Source organism: Dermacentor albipictus, chromosome 1, assembly GCF_038994185.2.
Source record: "Dermacentor albipictus isolate Rhodes 1998 colony chromosome 1, USDA_Dalb.pri_finalv2, whole genome shotgun sequence".
Lineage (NCBI taxonomy): Eukaryota > Metazoa > Arthropoda > Arachnida > Ixodida > Ixodidae > Dermacentor > Dermacentor albipictus.
Window position 1 is genome coordinate 509,704,166 of NC_091821.1, and position 26,976 is coordinate 509,731,141.

Genomic DNA, 26,976 nt, shown 5'->3' on the forward strand with positions numbered 1-26,976 from the left:
TCCCGTAATGCCAGCACCGGCTTTTAGCCATGGTTTAGCTCGCAGCGGCAAAACATGCAGGTTTGACCGACGCCAAAAGTCGCTCTCGCTGATCGCAACAACATCGGTAATCAGCTTGATCGCGGCGTCGTTAATCGTAGCCGCCGTCAGGGCCCTTCCTGTACAAATAGGTTGCAAGTTGTGAAAATGTCGAGCTTGCTTCCGGAGACCGATAGCGAGGACGAGTTACCAGCGGCCTGGGAGGAGCGCGTTGCGAGCGACGGCTCCGTCTACTATGCCGACCATCTGGGCCAGCGCACGCAGTGGACGCACCCGCGAACGGGCAAACGCAAGCGTGTCTCGGCTCAGCTGCCCTTCGGTTGGGAACAAAGCGGCGATGGCGCCTTCGTGGAGAGAGCTTCGGGACGCCGAAGCCAGACCGACCCGCGGCTCGCTTTCCCCGTCGAGGAAGGCGGCCGTCTGGGGCCCCGCCAGCGTTTCGACGCCAGCTCGACAGCCATGCAGGTGGCGTAAGATCTAATTCAACCTTTGGTTAATGGCTGTTCATTTCACCAATGGTTAAGCATCTTTTTGGGTTGGCACCTTGATGCGGTAACGCTTAGCTTAGCGTCACAAGTTGGCGGCGCCGCGCTCTCCCTCCTCGTGTTTTCTGCATTGGGTTGGCGCGGCTCGCTACATGCTTGCGTCTGCTTTCTGCACTGCGCTGTCAACAGGTCGCTCGCTGCTCGCGCTAAAAGGCGTCGGCTAGCGCAGACGCGCTTTTTGCCGTGTATGTAAGCAAAGGGACAGCAAGCTTTGTTTTCCCCTTACTCTGTGATCTACAGTCAACAGCAGAAGCTTGCGGGATGCGCGAGCGCGTGGCAAAGCGACCCTTCTCCCCTTCTAGCGGTGATCCCTGGTGTCGAGACCGACGCCTTCACGCATGCGCGTCCCTCCCAGACTGCAAACGTGCATGTTTCCGCGCTTCCTCCTTGCGCGCCGGCGATATTCGAATGTAGCCGCGAAGTAGCCCTCTTGCGATATGCGCTGTCGCGGCTTCGACAGGCGAAACTGTGTTAAACGTGTTTAGAAGCGTGAACTTGCGGGCGCCACTGCGGCCGCTTTTTGTCGAGTCACGAGCGCTGACGCATGGACGTCAGTTTCTGGAGTTTTGCAAGACGCGTAGCGCCACCTGCCGTTGCGGAGAGGCAGTAATTGAGTAGTGCGAAGCCCGACTCCCATGCTAAGTTGCCTATGCAGCTAGTGACTGCGAAACAACTATTTAATTAGATTTTGGTCCATATTGCGAGTGTTTTGCGCATTTAACACCCAGACAGAGCTATGAATTTCTACGCTAGTGGGACGCGCCGCTGAACTGCCAAAAAGGGCTTGCTGGCTCACTCTTCAGACTGAAGGCGGAAACGATGGCAACCGCGATAGCTCCGCGCTACGAAGAAACGCCACAATCGACGCTACTGTTGTGTTGCAAATTGCCATGAACGTGAAGGACGGAATAACAACGTTCAATTTTACCGATTTCCATCGCGATCGTATGAAGGGGAAAAGTGAGAGCGCTGGATACCTGTTCAACCTGTTGGGTAATCGGATTAGTTGCATTCCCCACAACACAGCAACCTGCATGAGAAAGTGCGACAATTTTGTTCTTCTGTAATTGTGTTGGGTAGCCCTAACGGAGGACCGTGGTAAACAAGTGAAAACTCAAGAATCTGCAGCCGCCACTTCGTTGGTAACAGAAAAAACAACATTGCGAACCATCCTGCTTATGTGCCATCAATATCTCCACCTTTTAACAGACGTCTGCCGCCGCTTGACTCTACAAGTGGAACGGAGAGGTTTGGCACGCCAGCTTAACCAAACATTTTGGTTCATTTGTGAATTCAAAGTCCTGTTCTAGAGCATCGTTGTATCGCGAGCTCATTTCTACTTTTGGTATTTTGTATATCCTGTGCCGATACAACAAGCACGCTTCGCAATGTGCCGAGCCTGCTCGACTGCGTTTTTCAAATGTGAACAATAAAGTTGCTGTAGAAGCACTGGATGAGTAATTGCGAAGTAACGCACGTGTGTAAAGAAAAAAATGTCGCGTTTATTTAAATTTATTTGTGCACGCTTGTTGCTCGAAGCGTCTGCGGAAAGTTCAAATTAAGGTGCTGAGCGATGCTGTAGCTCCTGCGAGAAAGAAAGATGCAGTGCATAGGCACTGTAGGAAGCTTACTTTCGTTATGATCGCACGCTGTTTGCTGCCTTGGAAAACGTTTTCTGTTTGCTGCCCTGGAAAAGGCTATGAAAGGATTTACTCTCTGTAAATAATTGCGAGACAAAACATTACGATAAAATACATAAAAATATAGGAGATACTTAAGTCTTGTGTTCAGAACATATTCAATATGAACCAATTAGAAATGCTTAGATTTTTATGCTGATATGCCTATAGACAAACCTTGATGCTTTCTGTACAGCAGCCCTGATTTTTAATAATATAGCGCGAGCGTCGACTGAACTGCTGGTGAACGCCTTATAACGGCGATAAGCGTGCAACAAGGCGAGTGCAATAAGGCAACAAGGCTCGTGCGCAAACTCTCGCCTTGTTGCACGCTTATCGCCGTTATAAGGCCCTCACCAGCAGTTCAGTCGACGCTCGCGCTATATTATTAAAAATCAGGGCGGCTGTACTTGCGAGTTGCAGCACGCCGAAATAACACTCGAGACTTTATTTTATATTGTACACGTACTTCGCCCTGCTGAGCTTCCTTTCCGAAGCATGGATGGGCGGAAGAAGCTTTCCAGGTCCTTGATTTTTAGGAAACCGTGCCTCAACACAAACGAAAGAGAAGGGTCCATTGTGGCCTATGCACCTTTGCTTGCGGACAGCTCTCCTTGCACTACTCAGTTAGCGCCAAGGCTGCGATGGGGGCGCTGGTGACGGGTATTTCCGCAGCGCCGCCTGGGCAGATTCTGAGGTCTATAGGGCCGGCGGTGGCAAACGCAACAAGTCATTTTTTTTTTCTAGGCTGCACCTTCGCGTGGCCAATCTTCATTGTTTCTTTCTTTTTACGAACGGTGCGTTCTACCGCAGAAGACGCGCTCTATAGAAGGAGACCACAAGATGAAAATGGGACAATTGATTTCCGTTGTATAAACGAAGTTCTGCCCGTCGAAGCCGCCACGGCGCATATCGCAAGAGGGCTACCTCGCGGCTACATTTGGATATCACCGGCGCGCAAAGCGGAAGCGCGGAAACTTGCACGCTTGCAGTTTCGGAGAGACGTACATGCGTGAAGGCGTCGGTCTCGACACCAGGGGTTCATCACTAGAAGGGGAGGAGGGTCGCTTTGCCACGCGCTCGCGCATCCCGCAAGCTTTTGCTGTTGACTGTACCTATACACTGGGTGGCCGAGCTATGGTTTCTAACAAACGCAGAAGAGAGTCTTTGCAGCGCGTGTGGCTGTTAATTGACTGCCGCCACAACCATATCAGGTGCGACTCCAGTAGTGGTGCAGCTGCGGTGAGTAAATGACGCTTCACTTTTCGCCAATAACTTTCTATTAAAAAAAATAATGATGCGGTTTTACGTTCCAAAACCACAATCTCGTAATAAGGCACGCCGTAGTAGGGACTGCAGAAATTTGGACCACCTGGGGTTCCTTAACGTGCACGGGTGTTTGTGCATTTCGCGCCCCATCGAAATGCGGCCACTGTGGCCGGGATTCGATCCTGCGACCACGTGCTTACAGCCCAACACCATAGCCACTGAGCAGCCACAGCGGTCTTTCTATTTCTTTCTTTTTTGCATGTGAACGCCCGTGATGGGGTCCACGAAGTTGTTAGAAGCCATCACTCGGCACTACCCAGTGTGAAGGTACATACAAAGTAAAGGAAGGATAAAGCATAGTTTCATGTCCTGTTGCGTATCGGCTTTCTGGCATTCCTGCATGCTTATATGCACGGCAAAACGCTTCTGTGCTTGGTGACGCGCACTTTGTCTTTAATTGCGTGCAGCTAGCGATCTGTTAAAAGCCCAGTGCGAAAAGCAGGCACACACTTATTTGTGCTTACACGGCGAACACATGGCAAAAAGCATGTCTGTGATAGCCGACGCGTTTTAGCGCGAGCAGCGAGTGACCTCTTAAAAGCCCAGTGCGAAAAGCAGGTGCACACTTATCTGTGCTTACGCGGGAAGCACATGGCAAAAAGCATGTCTGTGATAGCCGACGCCTTTTAGCGTGAGCAGAGAGCAACCTGTTAAAAGCCCAGTGCAAAAAGCAGGGTTATGCCAATCTGTGCTCAGAAATGTAAGCGCAAGCACGTAGCGAGCTGCGCCAATCCAATGCAGAAGACAGAGGAGGTTGGGGAGCACGGCGCGAGCAACTTGTCACACTAAGCTCAGTGTTACCCCTTCACGCAGTGGCATTGTCTAACTCTCGATCACTCCATTTTGAAGGCCACCAACACCTCCTTTTGTTCGATTTATCAGCTTGTCCAATGCGATAAAGTTTATTATTGCACATGCCGGCATTCTTGGTGGACACATATGGTTACGATATTGTGGCAGCAGTACTGCGTGCTTTTCCTTGCTAGCTATGTAGACACATGTAGGGTTTCTGCCAGTGTGTCAGCGCAGACACACCGTTGGAAGAACACAACCGACAACAGTTTAAGCCCCACACCAAGAAGCCCCTGTTTATCGTCAGTGCACCCCTTTATATATCCTGGCGGCCAGTATGTCACCAGCGAGCTCGGATGCTGCAGCAGTGTTGCAACGCGGGCGTTGCTCAGTGGAACGCTGGAGAACTTTGATGCATTCCGGTGCGCGTTTACTGGTGCACTGCTTGCGTTCAATGCAACGCCACATCTTCCCCATTTTTAAAAATCTTGGATCCATCCTGCAATATCGCTGCACTGGTACAAAAAAAGATGAGTCACACTGGTCACACAATACAGCACTTCCGACAGTAGAAGCACAACAAGCAAACTTGAAACAGGCTGCAAAAATTTTCACTGCTCGTATCCATATGGTTCCGGCACAATCACTCTTCTTCCCGAGCATGTCACATAAGCACTCGGTTTATCAACTGCAGGCAACGGAACAAGCTGTCTTTCTTTACTATCTTCTGACAAGGCAGACTGCTCACTTGCCAGATGGACCAAATTTCTGTCAGTGTTGGGCGAGCTTACGCCCTGTGGGAAGTCTTAACTTCCTGCCTTGTCATAACTATTTGGCTCAAGCCACACGAGAGCCCTCTGATTTCTCTCGATTTGTACTACAGAGTCCATTCTGGTGACGTAGGACCTTGGTCTCTTGGCGTCCGTAGGAAAATGCCTGCGGCTTTACAGTAATTCACCCACACACTATTCCTGGCCACAGGGGTGGAATATTTGAGGTCGCATGACACTATTGAAGTTCTTCCGCTTCTTCTCCCCGACTACACAATCTTCGTCACGAACCCTTTTCAGGTTGACGACCTTGGGTGAAAGCTTTATGGGGTGCAAGGAAATCGTAGTACGCAGTCGCCAGCCCATCAAGAGCTCGGCAGAAGTTTTCCCCAAGGGTACAGGGGTATCAAAGTACCCTAATAAGGCTAGGTATGGATCACGGGATTTCTGAATAAGAGTTTTTATCATCTTAACCATCCTCTCGACCTCTCCGTTGGCCTGTGGATATCTCGGGCTGGACGTGACATGTCGGAACCCATATTCTTGAGAAAAAGAATAAAATGCTGACGAGATAAACTGCGTTCCATTGTCTGAGAACACAATTTCAGGAATACCATGCCATGCAAAGATGCTCCTAAGCTGGTTTACTATGCAGTCACTGGTAGTCGCTGCCTTCAACATTCCCTGGGATCCCATCGAATTTAATTGAAACGGGCATAGTTCTAATGGGACCCAGCAGGAATCGGCTAAAGGTTTTGGGAAAGTTCAATGCGGTTATTAGTTGGAAACAGGCAACTATCAAACAGACAGTATTTGTCGTTTCGTTGCGGTCCATTCTTCTTGGTATAGAAACCTCAGAACGGCTCTTGCGGCAGACTGCGTTTAAGTGTCCCTTCACATTGCAGTGGTAACACTTTGCTGCCTTTGCCGGGCATGCAAGCCTTGGATGCGACGCTTGCCTGCAGAACAGACACCACTGTGCTTTGACTTGAGTTGCCGTGCCCCCTACGTGATTTGTGAGATGCTCCTTTCGAAGAGGTTGCGAAGACACGCTCTTCTTCTCAATAGCGTCCACATCTATTTCCATTTTTGTAACGGACGAACCGACGTTGTTTTGCAACTGCCACTGTTGTTTTTGTACTGTTTCTTTGAGACGGGCCTTGGCAACGGTGCTTGCCAGCGCGAGGTCGGCGTCCATTTGCAGTGTTTCGGAGAGCTTCGCGTCCTTGAGGCCAAGGACAAAGCAGTCGCAAATCATTCTGTCTTTGAAAGTGCCGAAGTCGCACCAGTCTGCAAGCATGTGCACAGTTGTGACGAAGTTGTCGATGGACTCTCTTAAATTCTGGCTTCTGCTGTGAAAGCAAGCGCTTTCATGAACGACATCGCGAGCAGCCACGAAGTGCTTATCACACTTGCCTTGCATGACCTCGTATTTCTTGGCATCGTCTTCCGGCAAGCCGAAGGTTTGACATATCGTCCCCGCTTGTTTGCCCATTGTGTTAAGCCGAGTCGGGACTTCAGCTTCCTCGTTGCACTAGTTCAATCCTGACGCAATCCGGTAGTCGTCGAATTCTCGCGACCATGCTGGCCATTTAGACGTTCTTCTGAAGTTGAAGTGTGATGGTGGCTGGGTGGCCAACATTCCAGAGCAAGGTGGTCTTGGGTCATCACCAGACATGGTGGTGCTGTCGTGCCTCTTTGTAGAGAGAACCATAGCGAAAAAGCACAGCATGAGGCTACTTTCCAGACATTAGTTGGAAACTTCTGACACCATGTAGCGTTGCCGCCACTGTGTCAGTGCAGACGCACTGTTGGAAGACCACAATAGACAACAGTTCAAACCCCATACCAAGACGCCCCCCCATTTATTGCCAGGGCACCAAATCATGTATCCTGGCAGGCGGTGACATCACCAGTGAGTTCGGACGCCGCAGCAGTCTTGCAATGTGGTCGTCGCTCAGTGGAACGCCAAAGCACTTTGATGCGTTTTGGTGCGCTTTCATCGGAGCACTTGTTGCATTCGATGCCACGCCGCAGAACATATACGGTTAAAGCACCATATATTTCTTGCAGTGAAAGGCAATTATATAGGGCTTTCTGCAGGCCATAGACACTGCATGCTTGCTACTGCCATAGCCACCTTCAAGCACCACTATTATGCAATCTATAGGAATAGTGCATGTTTTGCATTTACTAGAATTTATTATTTCTTTATTATCGCTGTAAAGAGCTCAGTTACTCGAGAGCTGCACATATCACATTTGCTCTGCTGCTCACCTATGTTATAATTAATTTTATTACAAGTTCAGTATAACAAAAATAATAGAAATGAATATATAAGCTAGCAAATTAAATGCGTTTTGTCTGCATTTGTGTCCAAAAAGTACAAGTGCTTCGAGCAGCAGCGATTCAGGAGCTTCCTTAAGCTAGCCATAGCACATATAACACTCAAGCAGAATTAGTAGAATGCATTTGAGCAGGGGCAAAAAACAAACTTCGGCCAGCCAGTATGGCCGCCCTCTTATTAACACCTGCCTTGCTTCTTTTTTTCTTGGAAAATGTCATCTATCAAAGGTGCAAGCACTTTGCACTGTGGGGTCTGCCTCTTCCAAGTGAGCCACTTCAGCCCAGCTGTTGATCTTACGCGATGAATAAAAGTTCCTGATCAATGAAATCATGGAGAAAACCACGGAAGAAGCATGGTTACTCAACAGTTTCAATCTGCTAAACCATGTTGTGTTTAGTCTTTGGCTGTAGTCTTTGAAATATGCAAGTCTCATCGCACATACGGGCTTTGTCAAGGCATATCCTCCAGTATTTTTTCAATGCCAGCACAGTAGCACAGTGATGCCAAAGCCAGGTATCACTAAGAGGGCATCACTTTCCCAGTTATTGGTCACAGTTTATAGGGACCAGCCAACTATCTTTCATAGCATGTCAGGCAGAAGGCAAGGAGCGGGCACGGACTGCTACAGAACAGCAGCAGTGTCCACCTAAAGTTGCCTCTGCTAGAGCAAAAACATGAGTCAAATAACTGTGAATACAGTGTCACTACAGTGGACTACTGGCTCCCATGCATTGCCGAGTGACTGGGCAGGCATTACAATATATAGAAGGTTGTGGTCAAGCTGTGCTTCACTCTATAAAGTTCTGGAGTTTCAAAATTTGTTCCAGGTGAGTGTACCTTGTGAAATCACTGGCTTTATTTTTATACATTACTGCATGTGCAGTAAAGTAGTTAGTTATAATGTTCATTAGCAGAAATTTAAGTAGTCAATTGTAGATTTTGATTTGTAGTGCAAGTGAGGGTTGCCTCTTGGAGTAATTGAGCTCAATGAGTAGATTCATGTTATATATGCCAGAGGTGATTTTTTAAAAATTATTTTAACACTAAAAAGGACATCCGGTACATTAAGACAATGTCTGTGCCTTTATTATTAATATTATGCTAACTGCATGTGTCGGAGGGCCCCTAACTATGTTTGCACATTGAAAATGGAATAAATCTGGTAGGTAGAGCTCATGCCGATAATTTCTCTGAAATATTGCACCTATGCATGCCAAGAAAACATTAGAATATCCAAATGAAAGCTGAAGGTGGATTTGAAGCAGGGGGTGAGGTCTATGTACCTAACACTTTCTCTAATGATCAAGAAAAAAAGAATGTAATCTTAGTAGGGTTGAGTTGTAGCATTTGTTTCTTGTTAGTTTGTGGTGTCACCTTCGAAGTAAACCATTTCTCTTCATTCATTTACATGTATTTGGGCTTTGTCCAACCCTGAATATCATTCACATTCATTTGTTATAATAGTTACTTGAAATTCATAGCTCGAAATACTTTATTACATACACACACATTGCATACATATTCATTTGAAGCAGATGCATTGTAAAGAACATGCTGTGCAACTAATATTAATGCAAAATAGAAATAAAAAGTTGTTGGACGATATTTTTCGCTTTGAGGTTTTCCGAGAGAAATACAACTTCATAAAATTTATATTTATGTCACTTAAAGGATGTGCCCCTGATATACGGTAAGAATGTGTTCAGTATTTTAGTTGATATAAATTTTAATGTGAAATACAAAGTAAGGCTCAAGCACTTAATGTTAGAGTTGGAAGTCATAGAAATTTTGGAGTTGCGGTTAACATTGATGTTCCTGATGCCACCCCAAGGCTGGCCCATCAATCCACCCATGACGCTCATACACCACTCTTGCGGTGCAACCAATCTCATTGGCAGGATGGTCTTGCGGTGTGACAGGAGAGCATATCATTTACATGTGTGTAGTTGCCTAGGGAATACAGAAGCATGACCTGTATCTCCATTATTAGTTAGTTATTAGTTATTAGCCCCGAGAACGAACTACAGGGGCGCTGCGAGCGCCGCTCGCGTGACGTCAGGGCAAGGACTCACGCCTGTCGTCTGCTACAGTTCGGGCGGTGTCCGGGCGCTTTCGGTGGTGTTTTGGTTTGCGCGCCCTCGTTCTCTTTGCTTGTAGACTCATGGCGGTCGTCTCACATATATTTTTACGACGTCTTCATTTGCGAAACTTTATTCAAAGAGCTTATTTCTTAGACGACAATGCAGCTCTCAAAGGTAACGCTACAGTGCCAGCCAAAGGAGCGCAGATCAGCCCATTGCGGGTTTTTCAATCGACAACCGCAAAAATATAGAAAATAAGAATCCAGTTATGATACCATACCTGCAGCGGTGCATCAAGTATATCACAGACGCTGGCTATATATGACTTCTACAACAGTTACAATCCGCTAAAACTGGTTTGCTCACGACGAGTAGTTCATGGTGTAATATCGAATTTTTGCGTTTCTTCACAGAAACGCTCAGCGGTAACACGAGGACTTAACTAATACTGCAGTTACGTTCTACAAGTAGAACTTGCTTCTTTGACTGCTTCTTAAAACTAGGCGGTTCTTCACGTGTTTATTTTAAGCGGCGGCAATTTGAAGTAAAGCTAATGAAGGCTTATGTCTATTTACAGAATACAAAATAGAATGTACCAATATATATTCCCTTTTCTGTTCTACACGTTCAACTCACTTGAGAAATTTACTGGTGCTTGTTATTTGAGGAATATACATGACGAATTTGTTTGGCGAACTGACACAGGCTGCTCGGCCTAAATTTTTTAGTGAAATATGCCTGTTGGATTGCATGCTGCAGCCAGAAAAAAGTCGAAGCGTCAATCATTAGTAGTATGGGACATATTGAAGATATAATTCCCCTGTGGAGGGTCAAAAATCAAGTGAATATATATGTAAGTCTTGTGATGTTTTCTTTATGAATGTTTGCGATTGGATTGGAGCAAACTTTATTTTGCCTGCAGTTGGGCGAGGTTCTCTTTTATGTACCGACGAAGCGAATAGTTCTCCGTTTGCACAATTAAACAACGCTGGATCGAGACATGGTGAGACAGAAAGTGCTTGAATTTTGCTTTTCTGGGCAATCTAAGCTGCGTTGTAGTAGCTCGAGAATATTTTAGCCATTCCAATTGAAGCTGTAAAAACATGCTTTATGGTTTCAATTCGAAATTGTAGTGAACTGATGGGTTTCACGAACAAAGCGTGCCTCGCCATACCGACAGTCGGTTGCTACCGTTGTGTGATGGGTGTGCCATATTGTCGATAAAGGCTACTGAGGGCCACTATGAAACATTTCATCGCTTGCAATTGATTGGCTCTAGATCTTAACAACGAAACTTTTCTCTCAGGTGATTGCTACTATGGTATTTGTGAATTAACTATATAAATACTCTACATGACGCGCCGTCGTGTTAGCAGCCAAGAGCGATTCGTTTTTTGGAGGCCTGTTTCGGAGAGGGGTGAAACTAGCAGCAAACTTTTTCATAAAAGATGGGCGCCTAACTCTTTCTTTTACGTATTAATAAATGGCCATATTTGGCTAGAACAACTCATCAGTGTAATAAGAATCACGATGACAGCTTCGCTGGGCAATGTCTTTCTAGCACGGGTAACATGCTGATGCCAATTACCAAGATTTTTCTTTCATGTAAAATGCAATGTCTCTCATAGCTAAATTCTAAGGGAATGTTAAGTGTTTAGCCAAGCATCGTACACAATTTCGCATATTGAATTTGCGGACATTCTTTTTACGCAATACTTATAGACAGACACGGCGCATATATACATTGTAAAACCAGTAGCCCCGTTCAACGCTACATAGCTTGCGATATCCATGCCCCAAATTTTATTGACTCACGTGCTTTAGGAGAAGGAGCTGTGGTTCAGGCATGGCAGCAGAAAGAAGCCGACATAGCCTTCAATAAGTGCGGCACGAGCCACCCATGCCTCAAGCATACACGAAGGGAACGAGTGCACGCAGCCGCCGACCGAGACTGAGCCAACGGAGCAAGCAGCGTCCTGGCCATGACGTCACACGCGAGAGGGCGCCTTCCTAATTCTCGCCGCTAATAGCAGTGCTCGCTCCGAATATTCTGAAGGTGCCAAACACGAAGTTGCCTTTGGAAAAAAAACACAATCCTACAAACAGAGGCAAACCCTCGAAAAAGACTTTTAAGCCATAGCAGATACAAAACACAAAGCATGCGTCATCAGCTGTTCGAAGGGTAACCTCCACGATGTGTATGCTTACAGCCTGCACTATACGACAAGGAGTAGTGAAGGCTTGTTTTCAAGCGTGCTTCTGTGTAATGGCAGCATCGGTCATCATTAGTGTGCAGGCTACATGCCAGCTGCACACACTGGAGCTTGTCTCTTGTGCATGGTTTCATCAGGAGAGACGTGTCTACATTTCCCATGTCGTATAGCTCTGGTAAACTGTGCTTGTACATGCTGTTTGTAAAAATGACTGCGCCACCATTAGTTGGGCCAACTGCCTCACTAGAAAGCTCGCTTTTAAATTGTGACTGGGGTCTAGGGTAGCCTTGACACTGTCGTGGCTGCTGCCCCTCCCTCCCACTCTTGCTCTCTTTTTTTGGTCCTCTCGGCCTGTGAATAGTACTAGAAAAACAAGTAAGGCCAGCCTATGTTCAACTTCCCCAGCCTTACCTTATTTTATAGAGCCTTATTATAGCTGCACCAATAGCCATTTGTCATTTAACCCTTGAGGAAGGAGCCAGGTTGGCCCTGAATCGTTGAGTGTAATACTAATGTCTGCACCACAAATTAGAAATATTTTGCTAGAGAGCACTGCCTGTATGGTTCCATGAAAGTGCCAGTGTGTGCAATAACAACACCCCCAGTGGGCTGTGCAAGTGGCACTTCAACATCTGTCTTCATCATACGCTCTGAGGTGGAGCGTGCGGTCATAATTTATATATTGTGTAATGAAGAAGAAGAGCACAAGAACAAGGCCAGCCAGATCGTCTCTTCCATGCCTGCTGTGCAACCACTGGGCCAGCCGGATCGCCAGTGCTTGGCACGAGTGTGAGCCGTTCAGGCAACCAGCTGTTCCTGCTCTGCATCACCTGCCTCCTTGGTTTTGAAGAGACGTTACCCTCGGAACTGTTTAGTGCACCCATTACAATTGGTGGAAGGTGCTGGGTACTCAAGAACATCTACACCCTGGAACTCCGGTCTCGGACTCTGCCTCCCGTCATGCCTGACTCTCCCCAGCCGACGCTGCCGCCAGCCCCCGTTGCATGCTCTGGCGCTGTCCCGCAATGACATCCAGTGGTTTTCAGCGGTACGGATGAACAGGACGTCAATGACTGGTTGGCTACGTACGAACGGGTGAGCTTGCACAATCGATGGGATGATACCGCCAAGTTAAATGCCGTCATATTCTACCTTGCGGGAGTGGCTCACCTGTGGTTTAAAAATCACGAAGCCGACTTTCAGTCCTGGTCCGCGTTCAAGACCAGTTTCGCTGCAGTTTTCGGTCGCCCTGCCGTCCACAAGTTGCGCGCCGAGCAGCGGTTACAAGAGCGAGCGCAACAACCCGGTGAAACATTCACCTGTTATATTGAAGAGGTTCTCGACCTATGCAAACGTGTGGATGCGTCTATTCCAGAAAATGACAAATTGAAGCACATTTTGAAGGGCATCGCCGATGACATTTTCCAAATGTTGATCGCCAAGAGCCCGTACACCGTAGCAGAGCTCATAAACTTGTACCAAAGCTACGACGAGTTGAGGAGGCAGCGCGAGTTGACTAGGCGCCCCTCAGTGGCTGACGAGGCCCTCTCTTCCATGACGGCCTTCTCCGATCGCTCCTCCTTGCTCACACAAATCCAAGCTTTCGTGCGGGAGGAAGTTGCACGTCAGCTTTCTCTGCTACCCTTCGCTGAGCTACAGTAGCCGCTGCCGCAACAGCCTCCTACACAGCTCGCTCCTACGCTCCGGCGGGTTATTGAAGACCAAGTTGCTGATGCAGCATCAATGCAGCACCAATGCACCAATGCAGCATCAATGCAGCATCAGCAGTACCCTGCTGCCGCGCCACTTACTTACGCATCTGTCGCCGCGCAGCCCCCTCGTCAACCCCTCGTTGCGCTACATCCTCGGCCACCACCACCCATTCATCGACCTGCTTCTGCCTTTACTAATCATTGGCGCACGCAAGACAGCAGGCATGGAAGAGACGATCTAGCTGGCCTTGTTCTTGTGCTCTTATTCTTCATTACAATTGCAATTCCCAGTGGAAACATCAACTTGGTGGACAGTGTTCTACAAGAAAGAAAGCTGTAAGCAGTCAACAGCAAATGTGTAATACAGTCGAATCTCGATAATTCGAACTCGAAGGAGCCGAAAAATTTGTTCAAATGAAAACAAGTTTGAATTAAAAGAAGGACTTGTTCTTAAAGTATTCAAGCACCATAGCACAATGCACGAACGGAGCTGGTCATGATATATCACGACGTGCAAGCACAGAACGCATGAGGACCACGAAGCTTCCCACGCCCGCCAACACTCGCTTCCCAATAACGACGGAAAACGAAACATCGGGGAGCGGGCTAAGCTGGCACCAGGCCGGCGGGGCTGGCAGTGTCGGTGCAGAGGCGTGCGTGTGCAGAGACGGTCGAAGGTGAAGGAGTTGAGAGGAAGGGCAAGGGGAGCGTAGTTGCGGGTAAAGGTGGGAGGGAGGCAGGTATGCTTTCCCGCTAGCTTGTTGAATGACGCTAGGCTTTACTACCACGTAAGACTGCAACCAAAGCAGCGGAGATCCCGAGGCCAGACTGGGCCTCCACTGCTGCTTCCCTCTGCATGCTCGCATGCTTTTTCCTTCGTCTGCTGACAGATCGGCACTGTGTTTATGTTCGTCATCCTGCGTTCTTAATGCGAGTCATGTCTTATCAAAATGACGAGGACGTTGCCACTGATTGTAATGATGTTGCTGTGCTCGCTTCTGTTGCGGTGTCACTACATTCAAAAGGAGAATAATGTACTGGGTGTTTCCTTTGCATCCCTGCATTCAGGGTCTGTCAGGTGATACAGACTTGGATATGGTGCACTGTCGCTAACAATGTTTAGACATCTCGGTTTAGACTTGTCATTTAAAAAAAAAAAAACGCAAGTGAGACCAAACCAAGCCAACCAAAACAAGCACGAGCTGATGTGAGCAGACTATAGTGTGAAATAAGCAGTACGGCTGAAGCAAACGTGAGTACGAATAGAGCGGTCAGGCGGGTCCACGTGCCACCAGTTTTGTACGCCACTTTTGGGGTCACTCTCATTGGTCTCGTCTGCTCGCGGCTCGCTTGCCGCTGTGGCAAGCCGCGAAGCTTGCCACAGGCTAAACCCTCCCTGGCATGCAGGATTGCCCAGGCTAAACCCTCTCTAGGCATGCATTTTGCCGCTGAGTGGTTGGGGCATTGCGGCACGATGCACAAACAGCGACCTTGCCGTTTGAGAGAGGGTGATTTCTCACCATGGTTTATTTTTTCTTCGCTCTAGTTTTCTTCAGGCTGAGTTTTTTTTTTTTTTTTTATGCCTGGGTCAGAGCAATGTTGGTCCGAGGCACCGCCGCTTGATTTGATGTGCTGCTGAAAGCATTGTCGGAGTGTGGTATATTCGAATTAACCATCGCAAATGCTTGCGCATTTGAATTACCGGGCATTTTCACTTATTGAAATACACATAACTTTGATGTTACCACGGCGTCAGTTCGAATAAACCACAAGTTCGAATGAAACGTGTTTGAATTAACAAGATTTGACAGTACAACATAATATGCAAGACCAAATTCAACAAGTTGCGGTGAATGTGGAAAAACAAATTTATTGCACCAAATGTGACAGAAATAAAGCAGCTGGGCGAGTTGGTCCATAGTGCCCATAGGGAGAAGATGCACATAACAGACAATAGTATGAGAGAGCAGAGCAGGGCCCAAAAGAAGAGTCCACCGTTCGGCTATTGCTGCATTGGTTCACTATTGCGCCGAGTTCTCCAACAGTGCACCCAAGTGGCTCAGTGACTTTTTGCTGGTACGCACAAGGTTGGGACTCCTGGCTGTGTCTGTTTCATTCCAATGAAGATTTAAGTTTAGGGAAATTTTTACACATTAAGACCTTGATGCACACTGAAAGCTCTTGTGTTATCAAAGTTAATCCTGTACCCCGCTTGCATTCTCTCAGTGCAATGGTAGCTTTGAGGCATAGCACCTCCATAATTTTCTATTTAATCCTTTCAGTCTTGGGTATTTTTGGAGGCAACACACCCAGCATCAGGTTTTCTTCTCGGATGTTATAAAATGCACAGAACATACTTGAAGAAAAAACTGCACTAAGAAGGTAAGGATTAAAAGAAGAATAATGTACGACGGACAGGCGTTACAGAGCAGTTTATCTTTGGTAGTGGAGAAAGAAAACAAAAAATGACTGAACGCTAATGGCAAATGCCCTCCTGGTGTGGTACTCAAACTCCTATCTTACAAAAGGAATGTCAAAAGGAATATGGCGGGACAGAATCTTTTCAGTGACTGCAAGATTTAAGCTGCCGAAGTCCTGGAAAAAAACATGCTTTTTTTTGCAGTGGTCATCAAATTTTAAAGGAACCCTTTTAAGCACGGCAGGAAAGATGCATCTCCAATTCACCTTTGCTAGTGCTTGCAGCTCCTATACACTGACACTCCAAATTTTATTTGTTGCAGTATTAATACAGGACATGGCCCCAGGATAACACAACTGTCAGTGCGACCTCCTAGGCTTAATTGCAACATAAAATGTAGCACTGTATTAAAATTTTAGCAGTGACAATAAAGGACAATTCTTCTTAGCATGAACAATAGTTGCATACAGAGCATGTAGTTTACTAGAATGTATTGCAATTTTTTTTTTTTTTTACTGAAGTGACAAAATTTGGCAAAAGGCATTCACAGGTTGCCATGTGTCATGGGACGATTCATACAGACCTTCCTTTGGTAACCTCTATTGCCACAGGTGTTGCATGGACGAAACCTGGAAGGCCAGACGGCTGTCATCACTGGTGGCAGCTCGGGCATTGGCCTCGAGACTGCGCTAACCCTGGCCTTACATGGTTGCGATGTGGTCATTGCGTGTCGCTCGGCTGATGCTGTGGCCAAAGCCATAGCCCAGGCCAAAGCCAAGAAGCCCAGCACCAAGTTATCCTTTCTGCCTCTAGATTTGGCTTCCCTGCAGTCCGTGCGTGACTTTGCCACGGCCCTTGCCCAGCAGCGGCAACACCTAGACATGCTCATCCTCAATGCTGGCGTGTTTGCAATTCCACACTCCATCACTGAAGATGGCTTTGAACGCACCTTCCAGGTTTGTTCCCAAAATTTAGCACAGCTTGGGTCTGAAATTTTGGAGTCGGCGACGAATGATACAGTTTCGTGCCATGTGCATTGACAATATCTTCTCAGCGGTACGAATTAAGCGAAGCCAGCCACACTTTCACGTGCACTCGCCCCCATGGCTGATAGCGTCACCCGTGCTGGGACGATGCTATCAGAAAAAGTGCCAGTAGCGGGGAGCAAATGCCTCCCGCTCCAACGGCTTACCGAAATTCGAGATTACGCAACCTCCTATACTAAATGCGCGGTAAGGCAGCTTACCTTGTGCCACTCCGTCTTGACACGCTCGTTCTTTGCATACGCAGCAGATTACCTCTACAGCATGGTGTGCAGTTGTGTGTGCGCTCACCCACGCTTACAGCCATTTGCAGCCACAGCTGAGACGCTCGTCAGAAATCGAGACACGCGCCAAATTAGCCCAACTCCACGTCGTTGCGTGCGCTTTATCACGGCTCACTCCCATCAACACCTTGCTCTCCTCCCCCTCTTTCCTTTTGCTAGCGCAGGAAGGCGACACTTGTGAAGCCACCATATTTTTTCTCTCACCCTCGCACATTTTCACTCGCAACTGAAGCGTGCGGGGGCACGATATCTTGTCACACTTAGACTTTATACAGAACACGATGCGCCTACACTTTGGCCTGTCGCTCTTGTTGCGGGGTGCGCAATTTGAGAGGTGCGTTTTCAAGCAGGCGCTTGTAATTGAATCATCTCACTATCTGCGCCAGTGGAAGTTTCCATTTAATTTCTTGGCATTCATTTGCGGCTGCTGGCCCTTGCGCCACTAAACACTTCACATTCATTCATTTCATTTGCGGCGGCAGTTAAACTTCGTTATACTGGAATTGCATGGAGACCCATGTCGTTATATTTAGGTTCTAAATACATGGTGTTCTATGGACAAAAGGTTCTGAAATGTTAGATAACTCGTTATATCGAGAACTCGTTATACTAAAGTTTGTTATATCGAGGTTTAACTGTATATAAATGGGAAAATCAGAGTTGGCTCGGAGCTAAAGCACCCGCTAAACTGGTACAATTAAGCTCTCCTTGTTTCTTCAAGTGCGCGCGCAGACACTTTGGCATCCTCAGCTATCTTGTCACAGCCTTATTACTGCTGCATGCTGTAAGTGTTGAAATACTATGTGCAAGTTGAAGTACCAATTATTAGTAGGCTAACTCAGTCCAGTGGTACTGAATTCAAATATGTATTTAATTAGAAGATGATTTACACTATTTCTAGGCAACCATAAGGCTGTGTTACACAATCTTTCCCAACTTCATCCTTGCATATGGCAGAGTACCAAAGAAAATGTTTTATTATGTGCCAGTACAGTCGAAACCACTTATAATGATACCGGTTTTAACAACATATCAGTTATAACAATATATCAGTTGTAACAATGAAAAGCTGCTGCACCGTCAACTTTTGTATGGTTTCCGCTGCAGGGGCGAAAGAAATGTGAACATGTTGTACATGCGAGGAAAAGATTTTCCAGCCGCTTTGGTTTTTCCGCCCGCTTGCCGTTTCCCAAGTGTGAACGTAGCCTAACTACCACCGTGTGCTTCCCTCCATGAGAGATGCACGCCAGCCTCGCGCGCATCTGTCCCATCGCCTTTCTGCCCACCTGATGATGAATGGACTGTGCCCATAGCTCTGTGTTGCTCCACTCTTCGAAACATGAATAGACCATGCCAACAGGGCTGACAACGCTGCCAGCGCTGCTCCCGGACTGCTCGCTGGGCCCTCACAGTTGGTTCTTTATTCTATGGCCCGCATTCTGCGCAATTATGCTAGGCGATTAAGTTGCTCGTGCTTGTCTTTGTTCATTGCGTCGAAGTCATTCCTGGCCATGTTGTTTCTCAGCCTCGTTTGACTTGCTGCGAAAATGGAAGATGGCTGATCCGCAACCTGATCATCAGCAATACACGACGTTGCCGGCGAAAAAGAAAGCGCACTGCTATAGATTTGTAAATGGAGTGTAAATGGAGCCTCAACATTGCCTCCGCTGGAGGTCCTGTAAATGATTCAGTCCCTCATGGGCTTCTTTTCACGAGGGACCTTCCGCTTCACTACATGGAGCACCTGGATGCCTTGGAGAAGGATGTTGGCAAGCTTCGCGTAAAGATAAGCAAGGCTGACGGACATACGATTTTCCCGTGCAAGCCAGTGGGAAGTATGTGGCAAAATGCTTGTGGAGATCTCGCTCCAGCGTTTCTTCTAGATTTCTCAAGCTGAGATGCTGCTGCGGCAACTTTCCTGCATTTTTGAAAGGTACCTTTTCGGGCCACCAAAGTGATGCCTTAGCAGAGATCGTAAGTCACTTGCCGCCCATGACTCCCCTTTGCAGTTGTTATAGCAGTGCCATTCTCGAACGCCGCCGCCGCCGAAAGCCGTGCCCACAGCCACGGCTTGTTAACAACACGCGATCGAAGTGTGCAGAAAGCAGAGGTAAACAGTTAAACGAGTCAACCTAATCAGAAGCCAGGTGGATGAAAGTGGCAGGGAGGAGAATTGGCACCCCGCCATTATAATTTTCTCGGAAAAGCTACGCCATCCCCCATTCTGATTTCTATTTCATGCAACCCACCTATAACAATTATCGGTTATAACAATGGAATGTTCGTGGCACTTGAATATTGTTATAAGTGGGTTTGACTGTACTATGGAACCTGTTCTGGCCTATCAGTGCTCATAGTTACTGCAGGTGCTGTCTTTTCTTGTGTATAAGTGGCTTGCATTTACTTACTCAAGCTCTTATACACATTGTTTATTCCGTAACTTACGTTGCAGCTGAATTGTTAAGTGGTTCTACGGTTGATTCCCATTAATTCTACCTTGATTCATTCAACTTTCCTCCTTTGGAAGGGAAACTAGTTCAAACTCGAAAGCATGGCTCTTGGTTTGTTTCTACAGCAACCACACTGATTACCAGAAGCTCCAAAACACAAGGAATTCAGCACATGGTGCTTCCTTATGTGTAAAGCTGTTTTGTTTAAATAAAATTTTCTCTTTTACTGGTCAACACTCCTACCACTCGTCAATCCATTTGTGCCCACTTGTTTTATATCTAACAATGAAACAGGTTTTAGAGGTGTCGGCTCTCTCTGCCTCATGCTTGTCTAGTCACACTTCAAGAGCAAGAAAGAAAAATGCGTTACACACTACTTCAAGCAGTAAAATATACGTGATGAATTCATTCATTTTGTTTCTATTTGTTAATTCAACATTTTGGATAAATAAACCAAATCTTGCTGTCCTGCAAGGGTCAAATTAACGGAAGTCAACTGTACAGACATGCAGGAGAAATAATACAATTTTGAAGCATTCCTGATGCAGAGACAGGTTGGACCACACAGTTGGATCTGCTGTGATGGCCCTCATTTCGTGTGCATGCTTCTTGTGCCCACAAAAGTCCTCTTTGTAAGCAGCCCTTTATTGCTCTCGTATCAAAAACATAGTTGCATTTGTCTGGCCGAGTATGATAGGCATTGCGTGCATTGCACCTGATAAGTAGTGTTTGCTATAGAGTTATACCTCATTGTTGTAAAGTAGCATTTGACATGAAAATACCGTTATTGCAAGCACATATTTCTTACAGCCCAGGCTTGGCAAGACAGGAAGGACGGCAAAATTTAAGACTCATGGCAACACCACTTTGAAGTTTTTGTGCTAGCTCCCCATGACATCATGAACATTATTTATTTATTTATTATACAATACTGCAGCCTTGACATGGCCCAAGCAGGTGGGGCATACAAATAACAATAAAGCACAATAACATTAGCAGGCATAAATTAACATTGCACAGAATACCAACCCAGTCCGTCAGCTGCGATAACGTTGACAGCATATGCTTGGGTCTATATGTAGTACATTATTTACCAATGAGCTGGGAAATTTTTTTTTTTTTTCTAAAGAAACCAAGGGCTTGGCCTAGCTAGTCTGAAGAACTGTTCTGCACAAGAGTGATCAAAATAGGTAGGAATACTTTGTAACTCATCATTTTACAAATTACATGAGGCACGTGGGATGCTTCACGCTGCATTTCGTCCACTAGTGGTCAGTGTTTTACCGGCAAATAAATGAATACGGAGTCTTGAAAATATGCCGAATGCATCTATTCTTATTGAGCTTCACCTTTTAAGTGCCCGTTCAAAACTTTTTCTTGCCAGCAAATTCATATGAAGCAAATCGAGGTCACTTAAAAAGTGTTGCACTCTAGTGTCTATAGAAAGAGGACATGCATGAGGACTCTACTAGTAGCTGGTGCCATTGCGATAAGTGTTGACCTCCAGTAAAGGGCGCAACACAAATATGTTCTTTCAGCTTTTTTTAATTTTTATGAACTATTCACACATCGTGTCTGTTTCTGGTGGCTCATACAAGGAAAGACAGGCCCTTTATTCATGCATTCTTCCATTTCATTGAAAATGTCTGACAAACATTGCATATTCGGAGAGAAAATGAGCAGCCATGTGCGCATTTGTGCATAGATCGGCTGAAGGTCGCATAGACTGTGAATTCAGTTGGTAGACCTGTGTTTTGATTCCTGCATGACAAGCAGTGCACCTGTTGTGTCCTCCCTGTCTTTTCAAATGCTTTCACCTGTCACAATGCTGTGCCAGCAAGGCCAAACGCCAACCCTTGTTTGTCTTCAAAGAGACTTTTCTCACTGTACGCATTTGCAGACTAAAAATTGTGCACCACAGATCAAAGAAAGCTACATGTATTATAATTTTATTAGGCATATCATGCTTTTATGCCACGAAATATAAAATGTTGATCATGCAGGAGGCATTCCAGCTCTTGGACTATTTAACGCCAAATGAGCGGAGAGTGACATGCCTCTATGGCCAGCAGCCACTATTCGCCGCTAGTGCTTCTGATGGCCAAGACGCACTGCATTGCATACTGGAAGCACAAAGGCGTACAAGTAATACATTATGTGACTTAACCTTGTGCACACAAATACAGTTGTAATTTAGTAAGTTGACTTCCATTAATTTGACCCTGACAGGACTGACATGGTTGATCGAAATATCTGGCTGGTCGAGTTAAACGAGATGCAGAAAGAACGTCAGCACGCCGCCGATTCATTTGAAATTATTTCCTCGATTCTAACACACCCCCAAATCAAATGTGCACCCACTTTCTATGTGTCGAAAGTAAGAAGCAAACATTGTAGGGAGACATTAAGGCTCCTCTAAAAAGTAGAAATCGAACACTGAGAAGATATTTTAGCAGGAAATGCAGGCAAGGGTCTAATGTGTGTCACACAGTAGTGGCCAGTGTCCTACAGTCGGCTTCGCCGCAATACAGCGGTGTTTGTGCGGCCAAGCATGCAAGTGTGGTACTGGGCCTACCATAAAATTCCGAGCAACCCCAACCCCCCATGGTGAAAGATAATGCAAGAAAGTTTGCAGGAAGGGAGGTGAGGCTTGCATGGTCACGGGTTGAAATTAAAGGGCTGTCAGCGATCCGGCGGCCAGTGAGCTAGGCTTATACCGTCTCCCAGTGATCACAGGCTTGTCTGGATTGCATGTTTGCTTCCGTCGGTACCGATAAAATTAAATGTATTGCAGTTTAAGTGCAACATCACTGTGTATACGTTGTGCGGACCGATATAGATGCTGTATCACGAGCTGCATGCGATCGTGTCGTGAGCACCACTGGTCTCCGATTTGACAGCCCAACAAGCTAACCCTGCCAGCTCCTAGTCATCTGGAGTTGCCGACGAAGCTGACACTATGAATGTGAGCTTACAGAAACACGTCTACACAGCTTGCATAATCGTGTTTATATTGGCATCTTTTGTTTAGAAAAGGGAGATCTATGCAAACATGTTTGTTTTCACTTTATTTGTGACATCATTCTGAGCGTCTATGCAGGGACGCCAGTTTTGGTGGAGCTACGCACCACTTGACCATGTGTCCCGAATTGTCATGTGCAACAAGTTGGACTCCGACAGGAATGCGAAGCCAGATTCCGACTTCGCACGTTTGACCAAAAGGGCAACTGGCGAAGACTATAGTATAGTGGCTAGAAGTAGTGGTGGCGCCAACGCCTGTATGCTCGCGGCAAAAGTGCGCTCCTTCGATTCATGCCGCCGCCACAGTGCCATTTGCTGTATTTCTCATGTTTTCTAGGTTTTAGTAGCCGCTCTGCTTAGGGTTGAGGTCAGTGGGGGTCGAATTAACCGAAGCATATGCTTTTGCATTTGAACTAAAATAGTTTTCCTTCTGTAGCAATGTATTTTTCTTGCTAGGATTTATCAGTATATTTGAATTGAGCAAAAACTCGAATTTATTGAGGTCAAATTAACGAGAATCGACTGTAGTTAGTAGTCCATAACTTTTCCATTTTTAGCACAGAAAAGGAACAGATAACAGAATGCAAAAGGACAAGCTCAAGTGCTAAATTCCAACTATTTAATGCCAGATAATTACAATTTGTTCACACAGTGCTTATACACACAGTAAACTCAGTGCTTGTGGCTGTCATCTTGCATTGTGTCTTTCCTATTCTGGACTAAAAGTGTAAGTAAATAATCTAATCTCAAGTGTATCCCAACCAGTCTGATTTTAAATGGATATTTACTTGTGAATTACTGCATTGTCTTGAAATTTGTCTTTGCATGTGCCTTGACAACTCCAGGTGAATCATCTGGGCCAGTTCTACTTGACAATGTTGCTGGAACCACTCTTAGTTGCTTCTGTGCCTGCACGTGTTGTTGTGCTGTCGTCCGAGAGCCACCGCTTCAGCTTCCTCTCGGCTGCCAACTTGTCTGAAGACCGCCTGTCAAATCCAACGGGCCGGGGCTTCTATTCCATGTTGGTCTACAATGACACCAAGCTGTGCAACATGCTGTTTGCGGCCGAACTCGACCGACGGTGGGGTTCGCGAGGCGTGCGTGCCTATGCCGTGCATCCAGGAAACATGATGTTCACTGGCCTCCCACGCGAGAGTTGGTTGTATTGGACTCTCTTCTTGCTCGCACGGCCATTCACCAAGTCTTTGGCACAAGGTGCTGCGACAACTGTGCTTTGTGCCACGGCACCAGAGCTGGCCGATGCAGGAGGCGCTTACTTCAACAACTGCTGCCAGTGCAGGCCTTCAGCCGCAGCCGAGGATGAAGTGCTAGCCGGGCTCCTCTGGAAGACGAGCCAAGCTATGATCAGCCGAGTACTGCTGCAGGTTGGCGGTGGAAATGCTGAACATTCTTTGACATGAGAAGAACAGACTGTTGGGCTAGTTGAGACTGCATAACTTGAGGTACTATAGCACAACAAGGTCCGTAGAGCGACGGAGGAGACGAGCTGTGCCTTCGTCTCCTCTGCCGTCTTTCGTGCCCTGTTGCACTGTACCTCAAGTTGAGTGACACAGTTTCACGAAAAAGAATTTGATTTGGTAAAACTTTCAACACTTTTGCAGCAGCTGGCTAAGCTACAAAATATATCTTGAAGAAAACAAAAAGCAAAAGAAGCGTCACAAGGACACTAAGCCAAGAACAGACAGGTGCTCTCCCAACTGAACATTCATTTTGATGTAAACACTGCTGTCTTTAAGGGAATCACTCAAAACGCAATACAGTAGTATACATGGCACTTGCCGACATCTAAAACTGGCATCAGCATAATGAGCAGCACTAATAATCAAACCCGACTACACTGAAATCAAATCCCTCGTTGTGAACATGTTAGCAGCACAGAAATGCATTGGCAGTACCAGGCCCTGCTTGTGTTCTCTCAAGGTGCAGGTGTAACTGAATGTAGAAGAAAGCAGATGGCGCCGTCATGTCCCCACTTCCTTGCATCTCGTGGTGGACAGAGGCCACCAAATAGCAGCGCAGGCAGGAGCGTAGCAGCTCCCAGGCCTAAAGACAGCTCAAGAACATGTGCTCACCTTGCAAGTCAGTTCTTGTATGTGTCATCCGCTTTGTTACCAATGTGGGAAAAAAACCATAAATTTGGCACCTTTAATCTACCATTCCTGATATCTTTTCAGACCACTCATTATGCTCTTTAGGCATGTGAAAGTATCAATACTGTGTTCTTTGTCTCTTGAAAAAAAGATAATTATATTTAATCTTACATAAAGCAAACAAATTATCCATGCCCCAAACAGGTTATATAGCCTGAAAATCTAGCTGCACATTGTGCAGCATGCATATATGAGCCAGGCTTTTCTGAATTCAAAGTTATCATGCATTATTTCAACCTGGCTGACAGGGATATAAATGACGCACTTAAATGCACCATGCAGACAGATGTTAGTGCCATCAACAGCCTTAGTTGAAAAGTAAATGAAATTCTTGAATGTAGAGCATGTTAAAAAAAAACGCACACGTGTTGACGAGGCAAGCGAGCTGTGTAAATGTGCATCTCCACTTAAAGCAAAGCGTTCCTTGTGAACAGTGCCAGACTTTTCGGACTATGGCTGCTGCAGCTGTCATACCGAACATATTTGTGGATGTGTGAGATATATCCCCGTAAATTCTGTATATAGACTATACAGAATTTTTAAAAATGCCTTGTGGCAAATAGCATAATTCCAGCCAGTAAGCTGGATTACTCAGAGGCGGACGTTACTTGCGTGAGAAATTTAAATGCATAATTGACGAATTATCACAAATTCACTAATTATATGGTTCTAACTAACTACTTCACGGCACATATTGCAATTCATGAATTGCACCCAGTGAGTTCAGAAGGGGTATTCACTTGGAACAAATTTTCAGGATGATGCCAGTTTCGAGATATTAATTCCCAAAGTGTGCAACGAAATGCTTATTCGAGTTACTTTTGTGCTTAAAAAAAAACAGTGGTGTAAAAACAGTGGTTAATAGAACAGTGGTTTGAAAAATAAATAAGTGAAACTATAGTGTATTTCTACTTAAAGCTTCATGGTGCATAACTTGAAACTTGTGCAATCCTTAAAATTCATTCTAGGTGGACATGCCTTGCAAACTCACCAGCTACAATTCGTAAATTGCAATGTGTGCTGTGAAGTAATTCATAAGTGCAGTTGGCACCACTGCATCCAAGAAGCTCTGAAGCCAATACGATCCTGATGAAGGAAGTTCCACTTCCAGAACCGTTGGCAAATAAAATTCAACTATTGGCCGTGTTGCATTGTGCCTTCATTTCAAGTACAGGTAAGGAAGAACACTGCAAGTAAAAGAAGGGGAAGAAAAGGGCAAGCAGAAGGATAGAACATTTAATACTTGTAGGTTTGATAATGTATTTCCAAAGAACGCTAAATTCATAGCCATACATACGCCAGTTGGACTCTTGAATGAGTATCTGGAAGATTTTCCATACAATGTGTCATGGATGCCTCACAAAAAGATGAGAAATCAGCAATAGGGATTTGCTATGAAACACTATCATGGAGCTCTGCTATCCGTCTTCCCGATTCCACTCCAATTTATGCGGCAACATGCTTGGCCGTATACAAAATTAAGACAAATGGGTTATGTATAACATTGCTCGCAGACTGCCTGTCACTTCTTATGTTGCTAGAAAGCACTAATAATTCACCATTGCCCTGATCGCTAAACATTCTTATTTCGCATCATGTTAAAGAAATCAGATTTTTGTGGATACTTGGACATTGTGAACCAGCTTTTAATGAGAGAGAGATAAAACTTTGTTATGTCCTTGATGGGGTTCAGGGGTGGCGGGGGTCGGTAGGCTAACCCCCAATCCCCCCCCCCCCCCTTCCTCACACGGCAGCCAGTCCTTGCTTTCTGGCGGCGTCTTCGGCCATCCGGACGGCCCAGAGCTGCTCCTCTGGGTCCAAGCTGAACAGCAATGTCTCCCACTGCTCGGCCGTAGTTATGCGTGTATTAGTGCGGGAGGTGTTGGTGGGTGAGGCTTTGGGGCATTGCCAGATCATATGATCGAGGTCAGCGCCGGCCTCGCACGCTTTACAGAGTGGAGAGTATGCATCGGGGTATATGCGGTTGTAGAGCACGGGGTTCGGAAAAGTTTGTGTCTGAAGGAGTCGCCAAGTGGTAGATTGAGACTTAATCAGTGTTTTGTGTGCTGGGGGGTAGCGTA

At 46.2% G+C, this 26,976-nt stretch overlaps 1 protein-coding gene across 1 annotated transcript; it reads left to right on the forward strand.

Annotated features, from left to right (window-relative positions):
• On the forward strand, positions 1–24,901 carry Wwox (WW domain-containing oxidoreductase). The gene is made up of 3 exons (XM_065445981.1): positions 1–504; positions 16,538–16,882; positions 23,570–24,901. The coding sequence occupies exons 1-3, from the start codon at positions 187–189 to the stop codon at positions 24,143–24,145; spliced, it is 1,239 nt and encodes a 412-aa protein (XP_065302053.1). The 5' UTR covers positions 1–186; the 3' UTR covers positions 24,146–24,901.
• The last annotated feature ends 2,075 nt before the right edge of the window (positions 24,902–26,976 follow it).